At 41.3% G+C, this 18,937-nt stretch overlaps 1 protein-coding gene across 1 annotated transcript in view; it reads right to left on the bottom strand.

Annotated features, from left to right (window-relative positions):
- LOC129833880 (NLR family CARD domain-containing protein 3-like) overlaps window positions 1-16,581 on the bottom strand; it is a gene marked incomplete at its 5' end in the record, with an annotated part of 36,427 nt that extends 19,846 nt beyond the window's left edge. The window contains 6 exon segments of the mRNA XM_055898725.1: window positions 937-1,110; window positions 10,450-10,623; window positions 10,894-12,691; window positions 15,753-15,981; window positions 16,111-16,195; window positions 16,468-16,581. Of these exon segments, the coding sequence (XP_055754700.1) occupies window positions 937-1,110; window positions 10,450-10,623; window positions 10,894-12,691; window positions 15,753-15,981; window positions 16,111-16,195; window positions 16,468-16,581 (2,574 nt within the window).
- Between the last annotated feature and the right edge of the window lie 2,356 nt (window positions 16,582-18,937).

The following is an 18,937-nucleotide window of genomic DNA, read 5'->3' as shown; positions in this document are numbered from 1 at the left end:
AGAGGCTACAACAAAACATGCTAACCTCTCACCATTACCAATAACAGAGGCTACAACAAAACATGCTAACCTCTCACCATTACCAATAACAGAGGCTACAACAAAACATGCTAACCTCTCACCATTACCAATAACAGAGACGACAACAAAACATGCTAACCTCTCACCATTACCAATAACAGAGGCTACAACAAAACATGCTAACCTCTCACTATTACCAATAACAGAGGCTACAACAAAACATGCTAACCTCTCACCATTACCAATAACAGAGGGTTTATGATCTTTGTTCCTCTGTAACTTTCTCATTCATCATCATCACATCATCACATCATCATCATCACTAATCATCACAATTCATTCCTGATTAGTCATAATCATGGTAGCATCCACATGAATGTAGAAGTGTTCAGAAACATTTTCTATTCTTACTGACAATACAAGTGAAGTGACTCCAAAATGACAGGACATTATTCACCATTCAGTTTCTATTAGGAAAAACATCATCCAAAACACAACCAAGACAAACTGCAAATGCATTCAACAAGTTTGTAGAATCACAAGCTTGATGTTATCACTGCAGGCAAAGTGGAATATGGGACCAAATACTAAACTTATGACTACTTTAATGCAATATAAGTGAATTTGTCCAGAAATAAAGACTTATCAAATTGGAGAACTAGATACATAAAGTGATTTCATTTCTAAACTGTAAAATATATATGTATGAATACCTTAAAATAAAAGGTGACATTCTGTACTGTCGCCTAATATGAAACATTCTTTCTCAAATCCAAAATGCTGGAGCATAGCACCAAATTTAAAACTGTAAGCTTCACTGTCCAAACACATATGGTGTGGACTGTGTGTGTCTGGTAAACACATGTGGATCTGGTGAACAGTTATCACTTGTTGACCAACTACAGGAATACTGACCTCAGAGTCTCCAGTTTACAGTGGGGATTCCCCAGTCCAGCAGAGACCAGCTTCACTCCTGAATCCTTCAGGTCATTGTTACTCAGATCCAGCTCTCTCAGGTGTGAGGGGTTTGACCTCAGAGCTGAGACCAGAGAAGCACAGCCTTCCTCTGTGACTAGACAGCCTGACAGCCTGCAAAGAGTCACATCGTATTAAAATCACACTGCTAATCTTTGGTGGTGAAAATAGTGGCAGTATTTTTTTTTAACATTTTCAGATATGGCAGGTTTCAGGACACTGATATATCTATTCATAAATGAATGTCTCATTATTAGAAATTACATATCATAAAATGATTGCTTGTAGATAGAAACATGTATTGTACAAATATTTGAGTAGACTGACCAGACCAGTTTAAAAAGCAGAATCAGTCAAAAGACAGACAGTGAGGTATCAGATTTAGATTGTATTGAGTAAACAGCGTTCCCTCAAAATGACACAACGACTATGTTCCAGTTGAACAACGTTTACTAAACCGTATTACCACAATACATGGTTACCATGACACTCAGGCCAGGTCCATCAACACTGACACTCCCAGGTGCACTAATAACAGAGTGATATCACCGTAGTAACAGAAATATAGGGAGACTTAAAACATGAACTTAACAATCTCCCACTTTTCTTTAAAGACAAATAAAACAACAACATAATGAAATGTCCCAAGTATTTGTAACGGCGGTCCTCCTTCTCTTCGGTCCAAAAGGAGGAGTATTGATCGAACCAAGGCGCAGTGGAGTTTGAACACATATTTATTAAACGAAAACACGAACTTAACTAAACTAACAAAACAACAAACGGTGTAGACAGACCTAGACGACGAACTTACATGAAACAAGAAGAACGCATGAAGAGAAAACAGGCTACACAAAAACAACGATGAACAAAACAAACCGAAAACAGTCCCGTGTGGTGCAACGACATACACAAACACGGAAGACAATCACCCACAACGAACACTGTGACAACGCCTACCTAAATATGACTCTTAATTAGAGGAACGCCAAACACCTGCCTCTAATTAAGAGCCATACCAGGCAACCCAAAACCAACACAGAAACAGAAAACATAGAATGCCCACCCAACCTCACGTCCTGACCAACTAACACACATAACAAACTAACATAAATAGGTCAGGAACGTGACAGTATTATTTAAGTTCCTCATTACAAATGGGTTGTGTGACTCAGTTTATATTTGTATTAGTCAAGCTGCCACTTTCCATTACTGAGAGTCTTTAGGAGCACAAGACCGGATGCTCCCTTTTACGTCAGACAGTCAGCAAGCTGCTCCTTTGTGGTCGACCAGGAAAACAGCTTTGAGGTGTGGAATCACAGTTGTAGCAAAGGTCTGTGAGCCACCCCAGATGAAGTCATCAACATGACAGGAAAGTACTCCAGTCAAGCCAATAGAAAACTGCAGGATCCACTTGTGACATTTCTCCACCTGTACTCAGCATTGTTGCCTTGACTTTGCTGCACCAGTAGAGTGATGCACCTGCCAGGCCAGACACACACCTTTTCAGTTTCCACAGTGTTCCTTCACCCTTAGCTTCAGGCGGAGGTCAGATGTCAATGTCCCTTGACACTCTGTTCTCTGCAAAAATGCAGATTTGATGTCTATGGAATTAAGTTTTCATTGTTTCTGGGAGATCACTGGCAGCAGCAATCTGAGTGATTCTGAGACGCATGTCAGTGAGTCTTTTGGGAGTTGTTTTGCAGCCAGCTCCTCTAAACCTCTATCCACTAGATGAGTCTTTTGGGAGTTGTTTAGCAGCCAGCTCCTCTAAACCTCTAGCCACTAGATGAGTCTTTTGGGAGTTGTTTAGCAGCCAGCTCCTCTAAACCTCTAGCCACTAGATGAGTCTTTTGGGAGTTGTTTAGCAGCCAGCTCCTCTAAACCTCTAGCCACTAGATGAGTCTTTTGGGAGTTGTTTAGCAGCCAGCTCCTCTAAACCTCTAGCCACTAGATGAGTCTTTTGGGAGTTCTTTAGCAGCCAGCTCCTCTAATCCTCTAGCCACTAGATGAGTCCTTTGGGACTTGTTTAGCAGACAGCTCCTCTAAACCTCTAGCCACTAGATGAGTCTTTTGGGAGTTGTTTAGCAGTCAGTTCCTCCAATTACTGAGCTCATCTAGTTTAGCTGAGTCAAATTAAATATCTGTTGTTTCAAGTACATCATAATTTTGAATGTCATTCTGTGTTTCCGCGATTTTCCATTGGTTGAAATCTGATAAGTGACAGGTCAGCTGACCCTGTTGTACCAGAAAGTGTAGCTGATTCAGAGTTCTGCAAGTTGGTCCAGTTGTTGTGTTTTCCTTTGGCTTTTCCTGCTCGTCCAATGACGGTTGCTGTGTGTGAAATACCACTTTCTCTGTCCATGTATTTAACAGTTTGTCCAGTTTTCAGATTGGAACAACCATGTTGTCTGAACACGTGGCTGTTGTTGAACGTTTTCCTCAATTGAACCCTCAACAGTATTACCTGTGGCATGGTTGAAGGTCTCTGCTCCATTTCCTGTGTCAGTTTCAGTGTCCATATCATTGGATGTGACATCTGGTAGGCTTGTGTCTGTTAATGTGTCCTTTCTTCTCATTTTCAGTAGGAGGCTGATTCTCAGCAACAGCCCCTCCATCTTGTTGATAATTTACTTTCGCCCCCCGGGTGGCGCAGTGGTCTAAGGCTGTGCCACCAGAGATACTGGGTTCGAGCCCAGGCTCTGCCGCAGCCGGCCGCAACCGGGAGGTCCATGGGGCGACGCACAAATGGCTCAGCGTCGTCCGGGTTAGGGAACGTTTGGCCGACAGGGCAATCCTTGTCTCATCGCGCACTAGCGACTCATGTGGCGGGCCGGGAGCAGTGCACGCTGACCAGGTCGCCAGGTGTACAGTGTTTCCTCTGACACATTGGTGCGGCTGGCTTCCGGGTTGGATGCGCGTTGTGTCAAGAATCAGTGCGGCTTGGTTGGGTTGTGTTTCAGGGGACGCATGGCTCTCGACCTTCGCCTCTCCCGAGTCCGTACGGGAGTTGCAGCAATGAGAAAAGACCGTAACTACTACCAATTGTACACCACGAAATTGGGGAGAAAAAGGGGTAAAAATAATAATAAAAAAATAATAAAAATAATAATAATAATTAAAAAAAAAAAGATTATTTACTTTCCTCAATCTGGAGTGATGCACCTTAAATATTGTGCCTCACAAATATCACCACACCATCTTGGCCAATGACTACTCCCGGTCCTTTCCACTCCTGCCAGTCAACTCGTTTGTAGTACACTCTGTTTCCAGTCTCGTACTTCTCATCGGTGGGTCGAAGCTGTTTCCTCAGAGCCCTGTGAATTCTCCCTGAACACTCTGCTTCAGTGAACGCTTTTCTCGCTGCATGTAGTGCTGAAAGGTGCTGTCCCACCCCCATTGCACTCACACTGGTCCCTTCTAGTGCTGAAGGCTTGTCAACCAGTACAGAGGGAAGATTAGGGTTCTGCCCCAACACTAGTTGCTATGGGCTGTAACTATGAACATTGTGCATTGAGTTGCCATCAAAGCCCAATCTATGGTTGTTTTCCAGTCACATCCATTGTCTTGCCTCACATTCAGCATAATCTCTGAGTGTTTGATTATGTCTCTCCACAAGTCCATTTCTCTACGGACTGTATGCAGCAGTTGTCTTTACTTCCATGTTGAAGTTCTCTGCCATTTCTCTTATTTCATTATTTTTGAATTCTCCTCCATTGTCACTGTATAATTTCTGGGTCGGGCCATGCACACTTATCCAGGATGAATGAAGTGCTTGACCATTTCACTGTGTTTCTTTGTGTTCACAATGCTTCCAGCACTGAAGCGTGTGAAGTGGTGGATGATGTGAAGATACCACACACTTGGTCCAGGCTCATGTAGATATACAGCCACTATTTCATTGTACTTGGAAGCCAGTGACAAACCGCTGGTTTGCTGTATTTCTGGAATGTCTCACAACTGTTAACTATCTGCTGTAGAATGGAAACACTCTCATCATTAATCCCAGAACTGCTGAGTCATTTCTGAAGTCTGTCAACTGTAGCATGTCCAGACTGGTTGTGAAGTTAACAATACTTTGTGTTTTTTCTTTATGTTCATGTTCTCTGTGCTGTTAGAATCTCCATGTTGTCTGTGCTGTCAGAATCTCCATGTTCTCTGTGCTGTCAGAATCTCCATGTTCTCTGTGTCTGTTAAAATCTAATTTTTACATGGACTCTGTGTAACGTCTTTGTCTAAAATATTTACTCAACTCAAAAGTGGCCTGAGGTAGTAAGTTCAAGGGTCACTGGTTGTTTAAACATCACTGCCTTGTCATTGTTTTATGTCTAGTACAGCCCCTGCCTTCTTGAGGGAAGCTTTGCTTAATAGTTAGGGGATATCTGTAGGGACCACCTCTGTTTCAATGTGACACTTAGTCTGACCAATGTTAATAGTAAGGGGATATCTGTAGGGACCACCTCTGTTTCAACGTGACACTTAGTCTGACCATGTTTGCTGGTATCTTGACTCTCTTGGTAAAATGGACGGTTCTCCCATCTCCAAATTTGAAAGCTCTGTAGTAGTTTGGTGTGTCAATAATATTTTGTACTTCTTTCATATTTAGTTCACTGACACAGCTATCAAGCCATTTTTCACCACACAATGTGTTTTACATACAGTATCAACCGCAGCAAATCCTAAGGATTCAACTATACAGATCTCAGTATCAATCACATCAGATCCTAAGGATTCAACTATAAAGATCTCAGTATCAACCACAGCAGATCCTAAGGATTCAACTATAAAGATCTCAGTATCAATCACAGCAGATCCTAAGGATTCAACTATAAAGATCTCAGTATCAATCACATCAGATCCTAAGGATTCAACTATAAAGATCTCAGTATCAATCACAGCAGATCCTAAGGATTCAACTATACAGATCTCAGTATCAATCACAGCAGATCCTAAGGATTCAACTATAAAGATCTCAGTATCAGATTCGTTTGGTGTAATGTTGCTCAATCTCTGTGTTTATATTTTCCTCTGTTAGGTTAACTTGTTCATTTTTATGAGGACAGTCTTTAACCTAGTGGTGCTTTGACAAATAGCACATGTTGATCTCCTTCCACACCTGTCCAGTGGATTTGTGCCGGGAAAGGGCGCCCTCTACTGGTTGTCTTGAGAACGTGACTTGTTGGAGCCTTTTCTCTGCTGCTCAGTGTAATAAGCTGCGTCACTCACTTGCATTGGAGCGACAGACGTCTTTTCACCCAAAATTATTTTTAGTGTCGACTTCATTGACGCAAAAGTCAGCACAGTCAAAGCCAACTATTGCTCCCTACCATCCAGACAGACAGTATCTAGCAACTTGAAAACTAACACTGCAGGAGAACCATGTCTCTACCATCCAGACAGACAGTATCTAGCAACTTGAAAACTAACACTGCAGGAGAACCATGTCTCTACCATCCAGACAGACAGTATCTAGCAACTTGAAAACTAACACTGCATCCAGGAGAACCATGTCTCTATCATCCAGACAGACAGTATCTAGCAACTTGAAATCTAACACTGCAGGAGAACCATGTCCCTACCATCCAGAGAGACAGTATCTAACAACTTGAAATCTAACACTGCAGGAGAACCATGTCTCTACCATCTAGACAGACAGTATCTAGCAACTTGAAAACTAACACTGCAGGAGAACCATGTCTCTACCATCCAGACAGACAGTATCTAGCAACTTGAAATCTAACACTGCATCCAGACAGGCAGTATCTAGCAACTTGAAAACTAACACTGCAGGAGAACCATGTCTCTACCATCCAGACAGACAGTATCTAGCAACTTGAAATCTAACACTGCAGGAGAACCATGTCTCTACCATCCAGACAGACAGTATCTAGCAACTTGAAATCTAACACTGCATCCAGACAGGCAGTATCTAGCAACTTGAAATCTAACACTGCAGGAGAACCATGTCTCTACCGTCCAGACAGACAGTATCTAGCAACTTGAAATCTAACACTGCATCCAGGAGAACCATGTCTCTACCAGACAGACAGTATCTAACAACTTGAAATCTAACACTGCAGGAGAACCATGTCTCTACCATCCAGACAGACAGTATCTAGCAACATGAAATCTAACACTGCATCCAGGAGAACCATGTCTCTACCAGACAGACAGTATCTAACAACTTGAAATCTAACACTGCAGGAGAACCATGTCTCTATCATCCAGACAGACAGTATCTAGCAACTTGAAAGCTAACACTGCATCCAGGAGAACCATGTCTCTACCATCCAGACAGACAGTATCTAGCAACTTGAAATCTAACTCTGCATCCAGACAGGCAGTATCTAGCAACTTGAAAACTAACACTGCAGGAGAACCATGTCTCTACCATCCAGACAGACAGTATCTAGCAACTTGAAAACTAACACTGCAGGAGAACCATGTCTCTACCATCCAGACAGACAGTATCTAGCAACTTGAAATCTAACACTGCAGGAGAACCATGTCTCTACCATCCAGACAGACAGTATCTAGCAACTTGAAAACTAACACTGCAGGAGAACCATGTCTCTACCATCCAGACAGACAGTATCTAGCAACTTGAAATCTAACACTGCAGGAGAACCATGTTTCTATCATCCAGACAGACAGTATCTAGCAACTGGAAATCTAACACTGCATCCAGACAGGCAGTATCTAGCAACTTGAAAACTAACACTGCAGGAGAACCATGTTTCTATCATCCAGACAGACAGTATCTAGCAACTTGAAATCTAACTCTGCATCCAGGAGAACCATGTCTCTATCATCCAGACAGACAGTATCTAGCAACTTGAAATCTAACTCTGCATCCAGGAGAACCATGTCTCTATCATCCAGACAGACAGTATCTAGCAACTTGAAATCTAACACTGCATCCAGGAGAACCATGTCTCTATCATCCAGACAGACAGTATCTAGCAACTTGAAATCTAACTCTGCATCCAGGAGAACCATGTCTCTATCATCCAGACAGACAGTATCTAGCAACTTGAAATCTAACACTGCAGGAGAACCATGTCTCTACCATCCAGACAGACAGTATCTAGCAACTTGAAATCTAACTCTGCATCCAGGAGAACCATGTCTCTATCATCCAGACAGACAGTATCTAGCAACTTGAAATCTAACTCTGCATCCAGGAGAACCATGTCTCTACCAGACAGACAGTATCTAGCAACTTGAAATCTAACACTGCAGGAGAACCATGTCTCTACCATCCAGAGAGACAGTATCTAGCAACTTGAAATCTAACACTGCATCCAGACAGACAGTATCTAGCAACTTGAAATCTAACACTGCAGGAGAACCATGTCTCTACCATCCAGACAGACAGTATCTAGCAACTTGAAATCTAACACTGCATCCAGACAGACAGTATCTAGCAACTTGAAATCTAACACTGCAGGAGAACCATGTCTCTACCATCCAGACAGACAGTATCTAGCAACTTGAAATCTAACTCTGCATCCAGGAGAACCATGTCGTACTTGCAAATCCTATTGTAGCTCTGTTTCGAAATCAATTATGTTGTCCGTCATTGCAACCGAAATGTCTCAAGTAACACTGTCAGAATGTGAATATGCCTCATAGGCACAGCCTTTCTCTTCTTTAAGAAACACAGAATCCAGTTCTCTGATCAAAGACCCATACCGTCATCTTTGTTCAAATCCTCCAGGGATATTTCCAGTGCTGTATCTCTCACTCTTCCTTCCAGCGATAATACCACCAAACTGCTTTTTCTGGTCCAGATTAGTAACCAGTGTCCAGATTAGTAACCAGTGTCCAGATTCCAAGGTTATTTTCCCAACTTTCATACAACATCTTCTCGTGGAAGCGAGGTGGCACATTGTAGTTATTAGCCATCTTCTGCTCCCAATGTTAAAATGACACAACGACTATGATCCAGTTGCACAACGTTTACTAAACCGTATTTCCACACCATTACCAATAACAGAGACTACAACAAAACATGCTAACCTCTCACCATTACCAATAACAGAGGCTACAACAAAACATGCTAACCTCTCACCATTACCAATAACAGAGGCTACAACAAAACATGCTAACCTCTCACCATTACCAATAACAGAGGCTACAACAAAACATGCTAACCTCTCACCATTACCAATAACAGAGGCTACAACAAAACATGCTAACCTCTCACCATTACCAATAACAGAGGCTACAACAAAACATACTAACCTCTCACCATTACCAATAACAGAGGCTACAACAAAACATGCTAACCTCTCACCATTACCAATAACAGAGGATACAACAAAACATGCTAACCTCTCACCATTACCAATAACAGAGACTACAACAAAACATGCTAACCTCTCACCATTACCAATAACAGAGGCTACAACAAGACATACTAACCTCTCACCATTACCAATAACAGAGACTACAACAAAACATACTAACCTCTCACCATTACCAATAACAGAGGCTACAACAAGACATACTAACCTCTCAGCATTACCAATAACAGAGACTACAACAAAACATGCTAACCTCTCACCATTACCAATAACAGACTACAACAAAACATGCTAACCTCTCACCATTACCAATAACAGAGACTACAACAAAACATACTAACCTCTCACCATTACCAATAACAGAGACCACAACAAAACATGCTAACCTCTCACCATTACCAATAACAGAGGCTACAACAAAACATGCTAACCTCTCACCATTACCAATAACAGAGACCACAACAAAACATGCTAACCTCACCATTACCAATAACAGAGTCTACAACAAAACATACTAACCTCTCACCATTACCAATAACAGAGGCTACAACAAAACATGCTAACCTCTCACCATTGATTATTCATAATCATGGTAACATCCACATGAATGTAGAAGTGTTCAGAAACATATTCTATTCTTACTGACAATACAAGTGAAGTGACTCCAAAATGACAGGACATTATTCACCATTCAGTTTCTATTAGGAAAAACATCATCCAAAACACAACCAAGACAAACTGCAAATGAATTCAACAAGTTAGTAGAATCACAATCTTGATGTTATCACTGCAGGCAAAGTGGAATATGGGACCAAATACTAAACTTATGACTACTTTAATGCAATATAAGTGCATTTGTCCAAAAATAAAGACTTATTCAAATGGGAGAACAAGACACATAAAGTGATTTCATTTCTAAACTGTAAAATATATATGTATGAATACCTTAAAATAAAACGTGACATTCTATACTGTCGCCTAATATGAAACATTCTTTCTCAAATCCAAAATGCTGGAGCATAGCACCAAATGTAAAACTGTAAGCTTCACTGTCCAAACACATATGGTGTGGACTATGTGTGTCTGGTAAATACATGTGGATCTGGTGAACAGTTATCACTTGTTGACCAACTACAGGAATACTGACCTCAGAGTCTTCAGTTTACAGTGGGGATTCCCCAGTCCAGCAGAGAGCAGCTTCACTCCTGAATCCTTCAGGTTATTGTTACTCAGATCCAGCTCTCTCAGGTGTGAGGGGTTTGACTCCAGAGCTGAGACCAGAGAAGCACAGCCTTCCTCTGTGACTCCACATCCTGACAGCCTGACAAAGAGATCATCATGACTTCAAAAACACTGTTAATTTAACACCAGTAGTGTAGAAGGACAATTTGCATTTTGTTGTTCTCCCAAACAACATATAGATTCATCTTCTGTCTCCTAGAATTGTACGGTCATTTTGTTATACTAATGTAATGCATTTATTCAATATGTTTTTCAACATAAAATTATATAAGGATTATGTACATCATTTTTTCTAAACTGAATATTGCTTCCTGATGATTAGTTCTTATATGTCATTTTATTTACTTACAGAACAGCTCTGGAGGCTTTGACCACTGGCAGCAGCCTCAGAAGACCTTCCTCTGATCTGGAGTATTTCTTCAGGTCAAACACATCCAGCTCCTTTTCTGAAGTCAGCAACACAAAGACCAGAGCTGACCACTGTGCAGGTGACAGGTTGGGTTTTGAGAGGCTTCCTGATCTCAGGTATCTTTGGATCTCCTCCACTAGAGAATGGTCATTCAGTTCATTCAGACAGTGGAACAGATTGATGCTCCTCTCTGGAGCGAGATTCTCCCTGATCTTCTCCTTGATGTACTTCACTGTTTCTTCATGGGTCTGTGAGCTGCTTCTTGTCTTTGTCAGTAGACCTTGTAAGTGTTTCTGATTGGACTCCAGTGAGAGGCCCAGAAGGAAGCGGAGAAACAGGTCCAGGTTTCCCGTCTCACTTTGTAAGGCTTTATCCACAGCACTCTTGTAGAAAGTAACTTCAGCATTGTCTCTGAACAGCAAAGAAAAGATGCTGGACTTTGTTTGCAGTTTGTCCATTAGATTCTCATTGTTGCTGATGAATGAGAGGAACACATATACAGCAGCCAGAAACTCCTGAATGCTCAGATGAACAAAGCAGTACACCTTGTCCTGGTACAGCACACATTCCTCTTTAAAGATCTGTGTGCACAATCCTGAGTACACTGAGGCTTCATTGACATCAATGCCAGCCTCTTCCAGGTCTCCTTCATAGAAAATCAGATTGCCATTCACAAGCTGTTGAAAAGCCAGTTTTCCCAGTGACAGAATGCTCTCTTTATTCCAGTGTGGACCTGTCTCTTCATTCCCAAGATACTTTTCATTCTTCTGTTTGGTATGAAACACCACAAGGTGTGTGTACATCTCAGTCAGAGTCTTGGGCATCTCTTCTCTCTTATGTTCCAGCATGTGTTCAAGGACTGTTGCAGAAATCCAACAGAAGACTGGAATGTGGCACATGATGTGGAGGCTCCTTGATGTCTTTATGTGTGAGATGATTCTGCTGGCCAGGTCCTCATCACTGAATCTCTTCCTGAAATACTCCTCCTTCTGTGGGTCACTGAACCCTCGTACCTCTGTCACCTGGTCAACACACCCTGAAGGGATCTTATTGGCTGCTGCAGGTCGGGTAGTTATCCAGAGGAGAGCAGAGGGAAGCAGATTTCCCTTGATGAGATTTGTCAGCAGAACATCCACTGAGGTTGACTCTGTGACGTCCCAACAGATCTTGTTCTTCTTGAAGTCTAGGGGCAGTCGGCACTCATCCAGACCATCAAAGATGAACAGAACTTTGTACTTGTCGTAGTTGGAGATTCTTGATTGTTTGGTTTCCATTGAGAAGTGATTAAGAAGTTCAATGAAAGTGTGTTTGTCCTCTTTCATCAAATTCAGCTCCCGGAAAGGGAATGAAAATACAAATTGGACATCCTGATTTGCTTTTCCTTCAGCCCAGTCCAGAATGAACTTCTGCACAGAGACTGTTTTTCCAATGCCAGCGACTCCCTTTGTCAGCACAGTTCTGATACGTTTGTCTTGTCCAGTTAAGGGTTTGAAGATGTCGTTACATTTGACTGCAGTCTCTGGTCTTGCTTGTTTCCTGGTTGTTGTCTCAATCTGTCTCAGCTCATGTTCATTATTGACCTCTCCTGTTCCACCCTCTGTGATGTAGAGCTCTGTGTAGATCTTATTGAGAAGTGTTGGGTTTCCTTGTTTAGCGATCCCCTCAAATACACATTGAAACTTCTTCTTTAGATTAGATTTGAGTTCACGTTGGCAAATCACAGCAAGATCATCTGAATCTAGAAATAACACAGAGGATATTATATTACGTCTGTTTTAATGCTTACAGTATTGTAGGACTGTTATAACGTTTTAGATTATAATAATTTATTCTCTTAACTGACTGTTTAAATGTGTAAATGTTTTCATTACAGACTGGTGTGACTGATTATATTATTATTGGTATTATTGATGGTATTATTAATGTTGTCTCTCTCTCTCTAAATTAATCACCACAACACATCCCTGCTGCTACTTGATGAGGTCACTAGGTGTTGTGTTAAGGCTAGTGGTCGACCGATTAATCGGAATGGGCAATTAATTAGGGCCAATTTCAAGTTTTCATAACAATCGTAAATCGGTATTTTTGGACACCGATTTTGCCGTTTTTTTTTTTTTTTACACCTTTATTTAACAAGTCAGTTAAGAACACATTCTTATTTTCAATGACGGCCTAGGAACGGTGGGTTAACTGCCTCGTTCAGGGGCAGAATGACAGATTTTCACCTTGTCAGCTTGGGGGATTCAATCTTGCAACCTTCAGGTTAACTAGTTCAATGCAATAACGACCTGCCTGCCTCTCGTTGCACTCCGCAAGGAGACTGCCTGTTACGCGAATGCAGTACGCCAAGGTAAGTTGCTAGCTGGCATTAAACTTAAACAGAAGCTATACTGTTACACTGGCAATACTAAAGTGCCTATAAGAACATCCAATAGTCAAAGGTTAATGAAATACAAATGGTATAGAGGGAAATAGTCCTATAATTCCTATAATAACTACAACCTAAAACTTCTTGTCTGGGAATATTGAAGACTCATGTTAAAAGGAACCACCAGCTTTCATATGTTCTCATGTTCTGAGCAAGGAACTGAAACGTTAGCTTTCTTACATAGCACATATTGCACTTTTACTTTCTTCTCCAACACTTTGTTTTTGCATTATTTAAACCAAATTGAACATGTTTCATTATTTACTTGAGGCAAGATTGATTTTATTGATGTAAAATATTAAGTTAACCTGTCTAGGATCAGCGTGGCGCTAGCGGCACTCCCCCCCCCCCCCCACTGAAAAACCAGTGCCGCGAAATTCAAAAAAAATATTTTTTTAAATATTTAACTTTCACACATTAAAGTCCAATACAGCTAATGAAAGACACAGATCTTATGAATCCAGTCAACATTTCCGATTTTTAAAATGTTTTACAGGGAAGACACAATATGTAAAGATGTACATCTATTACCTAAAAACACATTAGCATATTCCACCATCTTTTATTTGTCCACCAACACCAGTAGCCATCACCAATTCGGCTAAACTAAGATATTTATAGCCCCTAACCAACAAAAAAACTCATTAGATGACAGTCTGATAACATATTTATGGTATGGGATAGGTTTTGTTAGAAAAAAGTGCATATTTCAGGTATATGGCATAGTTTACAATTGCACCCACCATCACAAATGGACTAGAATAATTACAATGAGCAACGTGTTTACCTAACTACTAATCATCAAACATTTCGTAAAAATACACAGCATACACGAATCGAAAGACACAGATCCTGTGAATACAGACAATATTTCAGATTTTCTAAGTGTCTTACAGCGAAAACACAATAAATCGTTATATTAGCTTAGCACATAGCAATTAGCAGCCCAGCATTGATTCTAGCCAAAGTGAGCGATAAAAGTCAACATCGCCAAAAGATATTAATTTTTTCACTAACCTTCTCAGAATTCTTCCGATGACACTCCTGTAACATCACATTACAACATGCATATACAGTTTGATCGAAAATGTTTATATTTAGCCACCAAAATCATGGTTAGACAATGTGAAATGTAGACAAGCTGGTAAAGAAAACGTCCTTGCGCCACTTAGACAGTGATCTACTCTTATACATAAATACTCATAAACGTGACTAAAAAATATAGGGTGGACAGGGATTGATAGACAATTTAATTCTTAATACAATTGCGTTATTACATTTTTTAATTTATCCTTACTTTTCAATACAGTTTGCGCCAAGCGAAGCTACGTCAAAAAACATGGCGTCCTAAGCCACTAAAATGTTTCGACAGAAACACGATTTATCATAATAAAAATGTCCTACCTTGAGCTGTTCTTCCATCAGTATCTTGGGCAAAGGATCCTTTCTTGGGAGAAATCGTCTTTTGGTGGAAAGCTGTCCTCTTGCCATGTGGAAATGTCAACTACGTTCGGGATGAACTGAAAAGCGTGTCCAACTTTTCACATCGTTGCAAAAATAAATGTCCCAAAATCGCACTAAACGGATATAAATTGCTATAAAACGCTTTAAATTAACTACTTTGTGATGTTTGTAACTCCTATAACGAGTGAAAAGATGACCGGAGAAATATAACAGGCTAAACTAACGCTTGGAACAGGAGAGGGTCGGTGTCTTCCACGCGCGTTACGCAGCAAGAAAAGACTTGCTAGCTAAAGGTTTTTTTCATTTGTAGGGCCTGTGAACGAGCAATCGAGCCCGTTGGAATCGTCATCACGTAAAGGCATCCAGGGGAAGACGTAAGAAGTGTCCGTATAGTCATAGCAACGACAGAGCCCTTTTAAATGACTTCAGAAAAGTGGCCAACGTTTCTCAAATCTGACTCCATGTCAGGGAAATTGCTGTAGAATGGGCTCTGTTCCACTTAGAGACAAAATTTCAACTCCTATAGAAACTATAGACTGTTTTCTATCCAATAATAATAATAATATGCATATTGTACGATCAAGGATTTTGTGGGAAGCCGTTTAAAAAATTAGCCACATTAGCATAAATAGTCTAAACAGCGCCCCCATCCCCAACAGGTTAAAATAAGTGTTCATTCAGTATTGTTGTAATTGTCATTAATACAAATAAATGTAAAAAAAATTGTATCGGCTTTTTTGGTCGTCCAATAATCGGTATCGGTATCTGCGTTGAAAAATCATAATCGGTCGACCTCTAGTTAAGGCTGCTACAATATCATTGAGTTACACAGCTACTTTAGCTGTACTTTAGCTACAGATTTTAAATGTTATAAAACAGCATTCAACATGAGGCAGACAGATCTTACATTTCTCCAGTGTGTCAGCAAGCTCCTTCTGGTTCATTTTCCTCAGGACGTGCAGTGTGATCTTCAGAGCCCCCTCTCTGGCACTGCTCTCCTGCTTCTCATCTTCAGCATCCACCACTTCCTTATCCTGCTTCTGACTCTCAAAGCCTTCTGGGAGTTCTGGACTAAGAATCCTCTTGAACATCTTCAACTCCTTCTTCACAAATGTAATAATATTCTCTTCAAGCAACTGAAATAAATAAAGTAAATAAGTTAAGCAAGAGAAGAAATGCTTTCTCATCAACACATTAATGAATGATTGACAGATCAACTTTACTTGAGGTAAACAAAAACAAATGTACATAACAGGACCACATACACTGAATATGGAGTCCAGGTCTGTTTGATGACTCTGGGAAGACTGACCACTGAGAATCTCTGACTCTGATCTCTCCTGTTGGTTTCTGTGGACAAAACATGAGATTACATCTCCTCATCCAGGGAGTGCACACACACACACACACACGCACGCACGCACGCACGCACGCACGAACGCACACACACACAGGGAGGGAATGTTGTGTTTGTTTAATCTTGTTTTAGGACTATGAAAATGGACAAAATGATTAGCCTATGGATTATGAAAACAACAAAAGAAATGGGAAAATGGGAGAGGAGAAATGACTAGAGACAGTGTTGTTTAACTCACTGACCATGACCCATGAGTTCTTCTTACCTTTGTTCAGTAGAAAAGTCTCCCTCTCTAAACTTTAGAGGAGGATCCATAGACTGGTCACTCTTCATGGACACACAGCTGGGAACAGGGGAGGCTGGTCTCTCCTGCTTGATTGGGCTTCAACACAACAGATACAAACATTACATCTCTCATCTACTCTGAGCTCAGATGGGAAACAGAAGAAAAGTTTAATTCCAAAAAGCTATATATCCATTTTCAGAAATGTTCATAAATTAGCTTTTATTGTTTAAAGAAGTTATGTTTATATTTTTTTGCTAAATGAGGAGATGGTACGTGGGTACCTGCTACTATAAACCAATGAGATGGCACGTGGGTACCTGCTTCTATAAACCAATGAGGAGATGGCACGTGGGTACCTTCTTCTATAAACCAATGAGGAGATGGCACGTGGATACCTGCATCTATAAACCAATGAGGAGATGGCACGTGGGTACCTGCTGCTATAAACCAATGAGGAGATGCAGCGCGAACTGCGTCACAAATAGAACTGACTTCTAGAAGCTCGTTGGCGCGCGCGAGCAGTGTGTCATTTTTAATAACGAAATTCATTTAGCGACGCGAGCGTTGTAGTCAGCCCAGCTAAAAGGCTGGTGTCGTTACTCTGCCGTCTCCGGGGGCATGTTGAGGTAAATTTACTAACCGGGAGGGTTGAATTATGTAATTTATTGGTGGGCTGGAAGACGCACTCTTGTCTTTTCTATTCCGAGGTTGTTTACTCGCAATATCAGATATTAAGATTTTTTTTTTTAAATGAATGTATACTGAGGTTGAGGCTCTGACTAGTGATTATTTACCCGGTGTTCAATACCTGCTATTGAGGCGCCCTGAAAATAATATTCAAAAGATTGGTCCTTGGACACAGAGGGGTTAAACACTAAAGTTACCGTCCATCTAGTGAAGAGAGGAGAACCGGACAGAGGTAGCCAGCATCCGTCAACGAGAGAGGGAAAAGCCCTCCACGGGATTTAACAGGTGGAAGAAACAACCGGGGAGCTCCATCGGTCCACAAGAAATGCAGATAGCCGGTGATGATGTAGTGGTAGCTCGGTTAACTAGAATGCTGCTGGTATAGTAGCTAGCTAATTTACCGAGCTGTACCAACTAGCTTGGCTAGCTAGCTGGTCGTTCGTCTGTCCCTCGTCGACCGTAAAGAAAAAAACAAATTGAACAATAAACTTCGGTGTCTCAACACTGTAGTGAACTCCGTCGTTATTCCCCAAGATCACCTCAGACAACTCTGCGCGTAACCGGACAATATGCTTGGCGCCACACCGAACATGGACGCGGACAGTTCTGTACGGGGACACGGACAGTTCTGTACGTGGACGCGGACAGTTCTGTACGGGGACGCGGACAGTTCCAGAATCCGGACATGAGCAGTGCAACACAATCAACTAAACCCAGTCTTTACAGCGGGTTACATGAGTAATATTTATGTTTTATTATTATGTTAAACAAACAACATACGTTTTTTATAACAATGTTTTGAGATCTGGGACCATATCGCCAAAGTGTCTCAGAGTAGAAAATTGGTTGTATAAGTGCTGAGAATAAAGACATTTTACACTTATGGGTATACATGGTGGATGGTTCGAATCCCTGGCCGGCGCTGGAAAAAACAGGTGGAATTGATTGGACCACTGGAGGGCTGCTGGGTTCCCATCCTCAAAACATTAACCTTTTGTTGATCAGAACTCTACAGGTTCTTCATCACTGAACCCAAAAATATATATTGGGCAATTGAAGGCATCTAGGGTGTAATATGTGTTGGATGAAAATGAACATTGTATGCAACGTTGTAGGCAACATTATTGGTAAGGGACTTGATGCTACTATGCCAAAGATATTTAGAGTTGTTAAACGGGTGTGAAGAGTGTGTTGATATAACGGTTATATTGTCAAAAATCTGCTTGTAACAACGATCAGAATTGGTAAAAAAAATATACATTCCATTAAATTAGGCAATAATTAAGAGTAGGCAAAGTGGTCGTGTCGTGAAATTCTATCAAATGTCTTACATTGCAACGAGTACAGTCAGGGTGCCGTAGAACCCCTGCAGTACCTCCACAGACCCCGGATTGAGAACCCCTGCAGTACCTCCACAGACCCCGGATTGAGAACCCCTGCAGTACCTCCACAGACCCCGGATTGAGAACCCCTGCAGTACCTCCACAGACCCCGGATTGAGAACCCCTGCAGTACCTCCACAGACCCCGGATTGAGAACCCCTGCTGTACCTCCACAGACCCCGGATTGAGAACCCCTGCAGTACCTCCACAGACCCCGGATTGAGAACCCCTGATTTAGCAGATGCTTTTATTCAGAGTGAATTACAGTAACTGCAGTCATCATATGATATGTAGGTGAGACAACCACATATCACAGTCAGATATACAGGATACCAACATTACATTTCTGATAAACAATGGATATATAGATATCTAGGTGA

Source organism: Salvelinus fontinalis, chromosome 34 (genome assembly GCF_029448725.1).
Source record: "Salvelinus fontinalis isolate EN_2023a chromosome 34, ASM2944872v1, whole genome shotgun sequence".
NCBI classification, from domain to species: domain Eukaryota; kingdom Metazoa; phylum Chordata; class Actinopteri; order Salmoniformes; family Salmonidae; genus Salvelinus; species Salvelinus fontinalis.
Note: the sequence above shows the minus strand (reverse complement) of the source record. Positions and strands in the feature narration are given on the sequence as shown.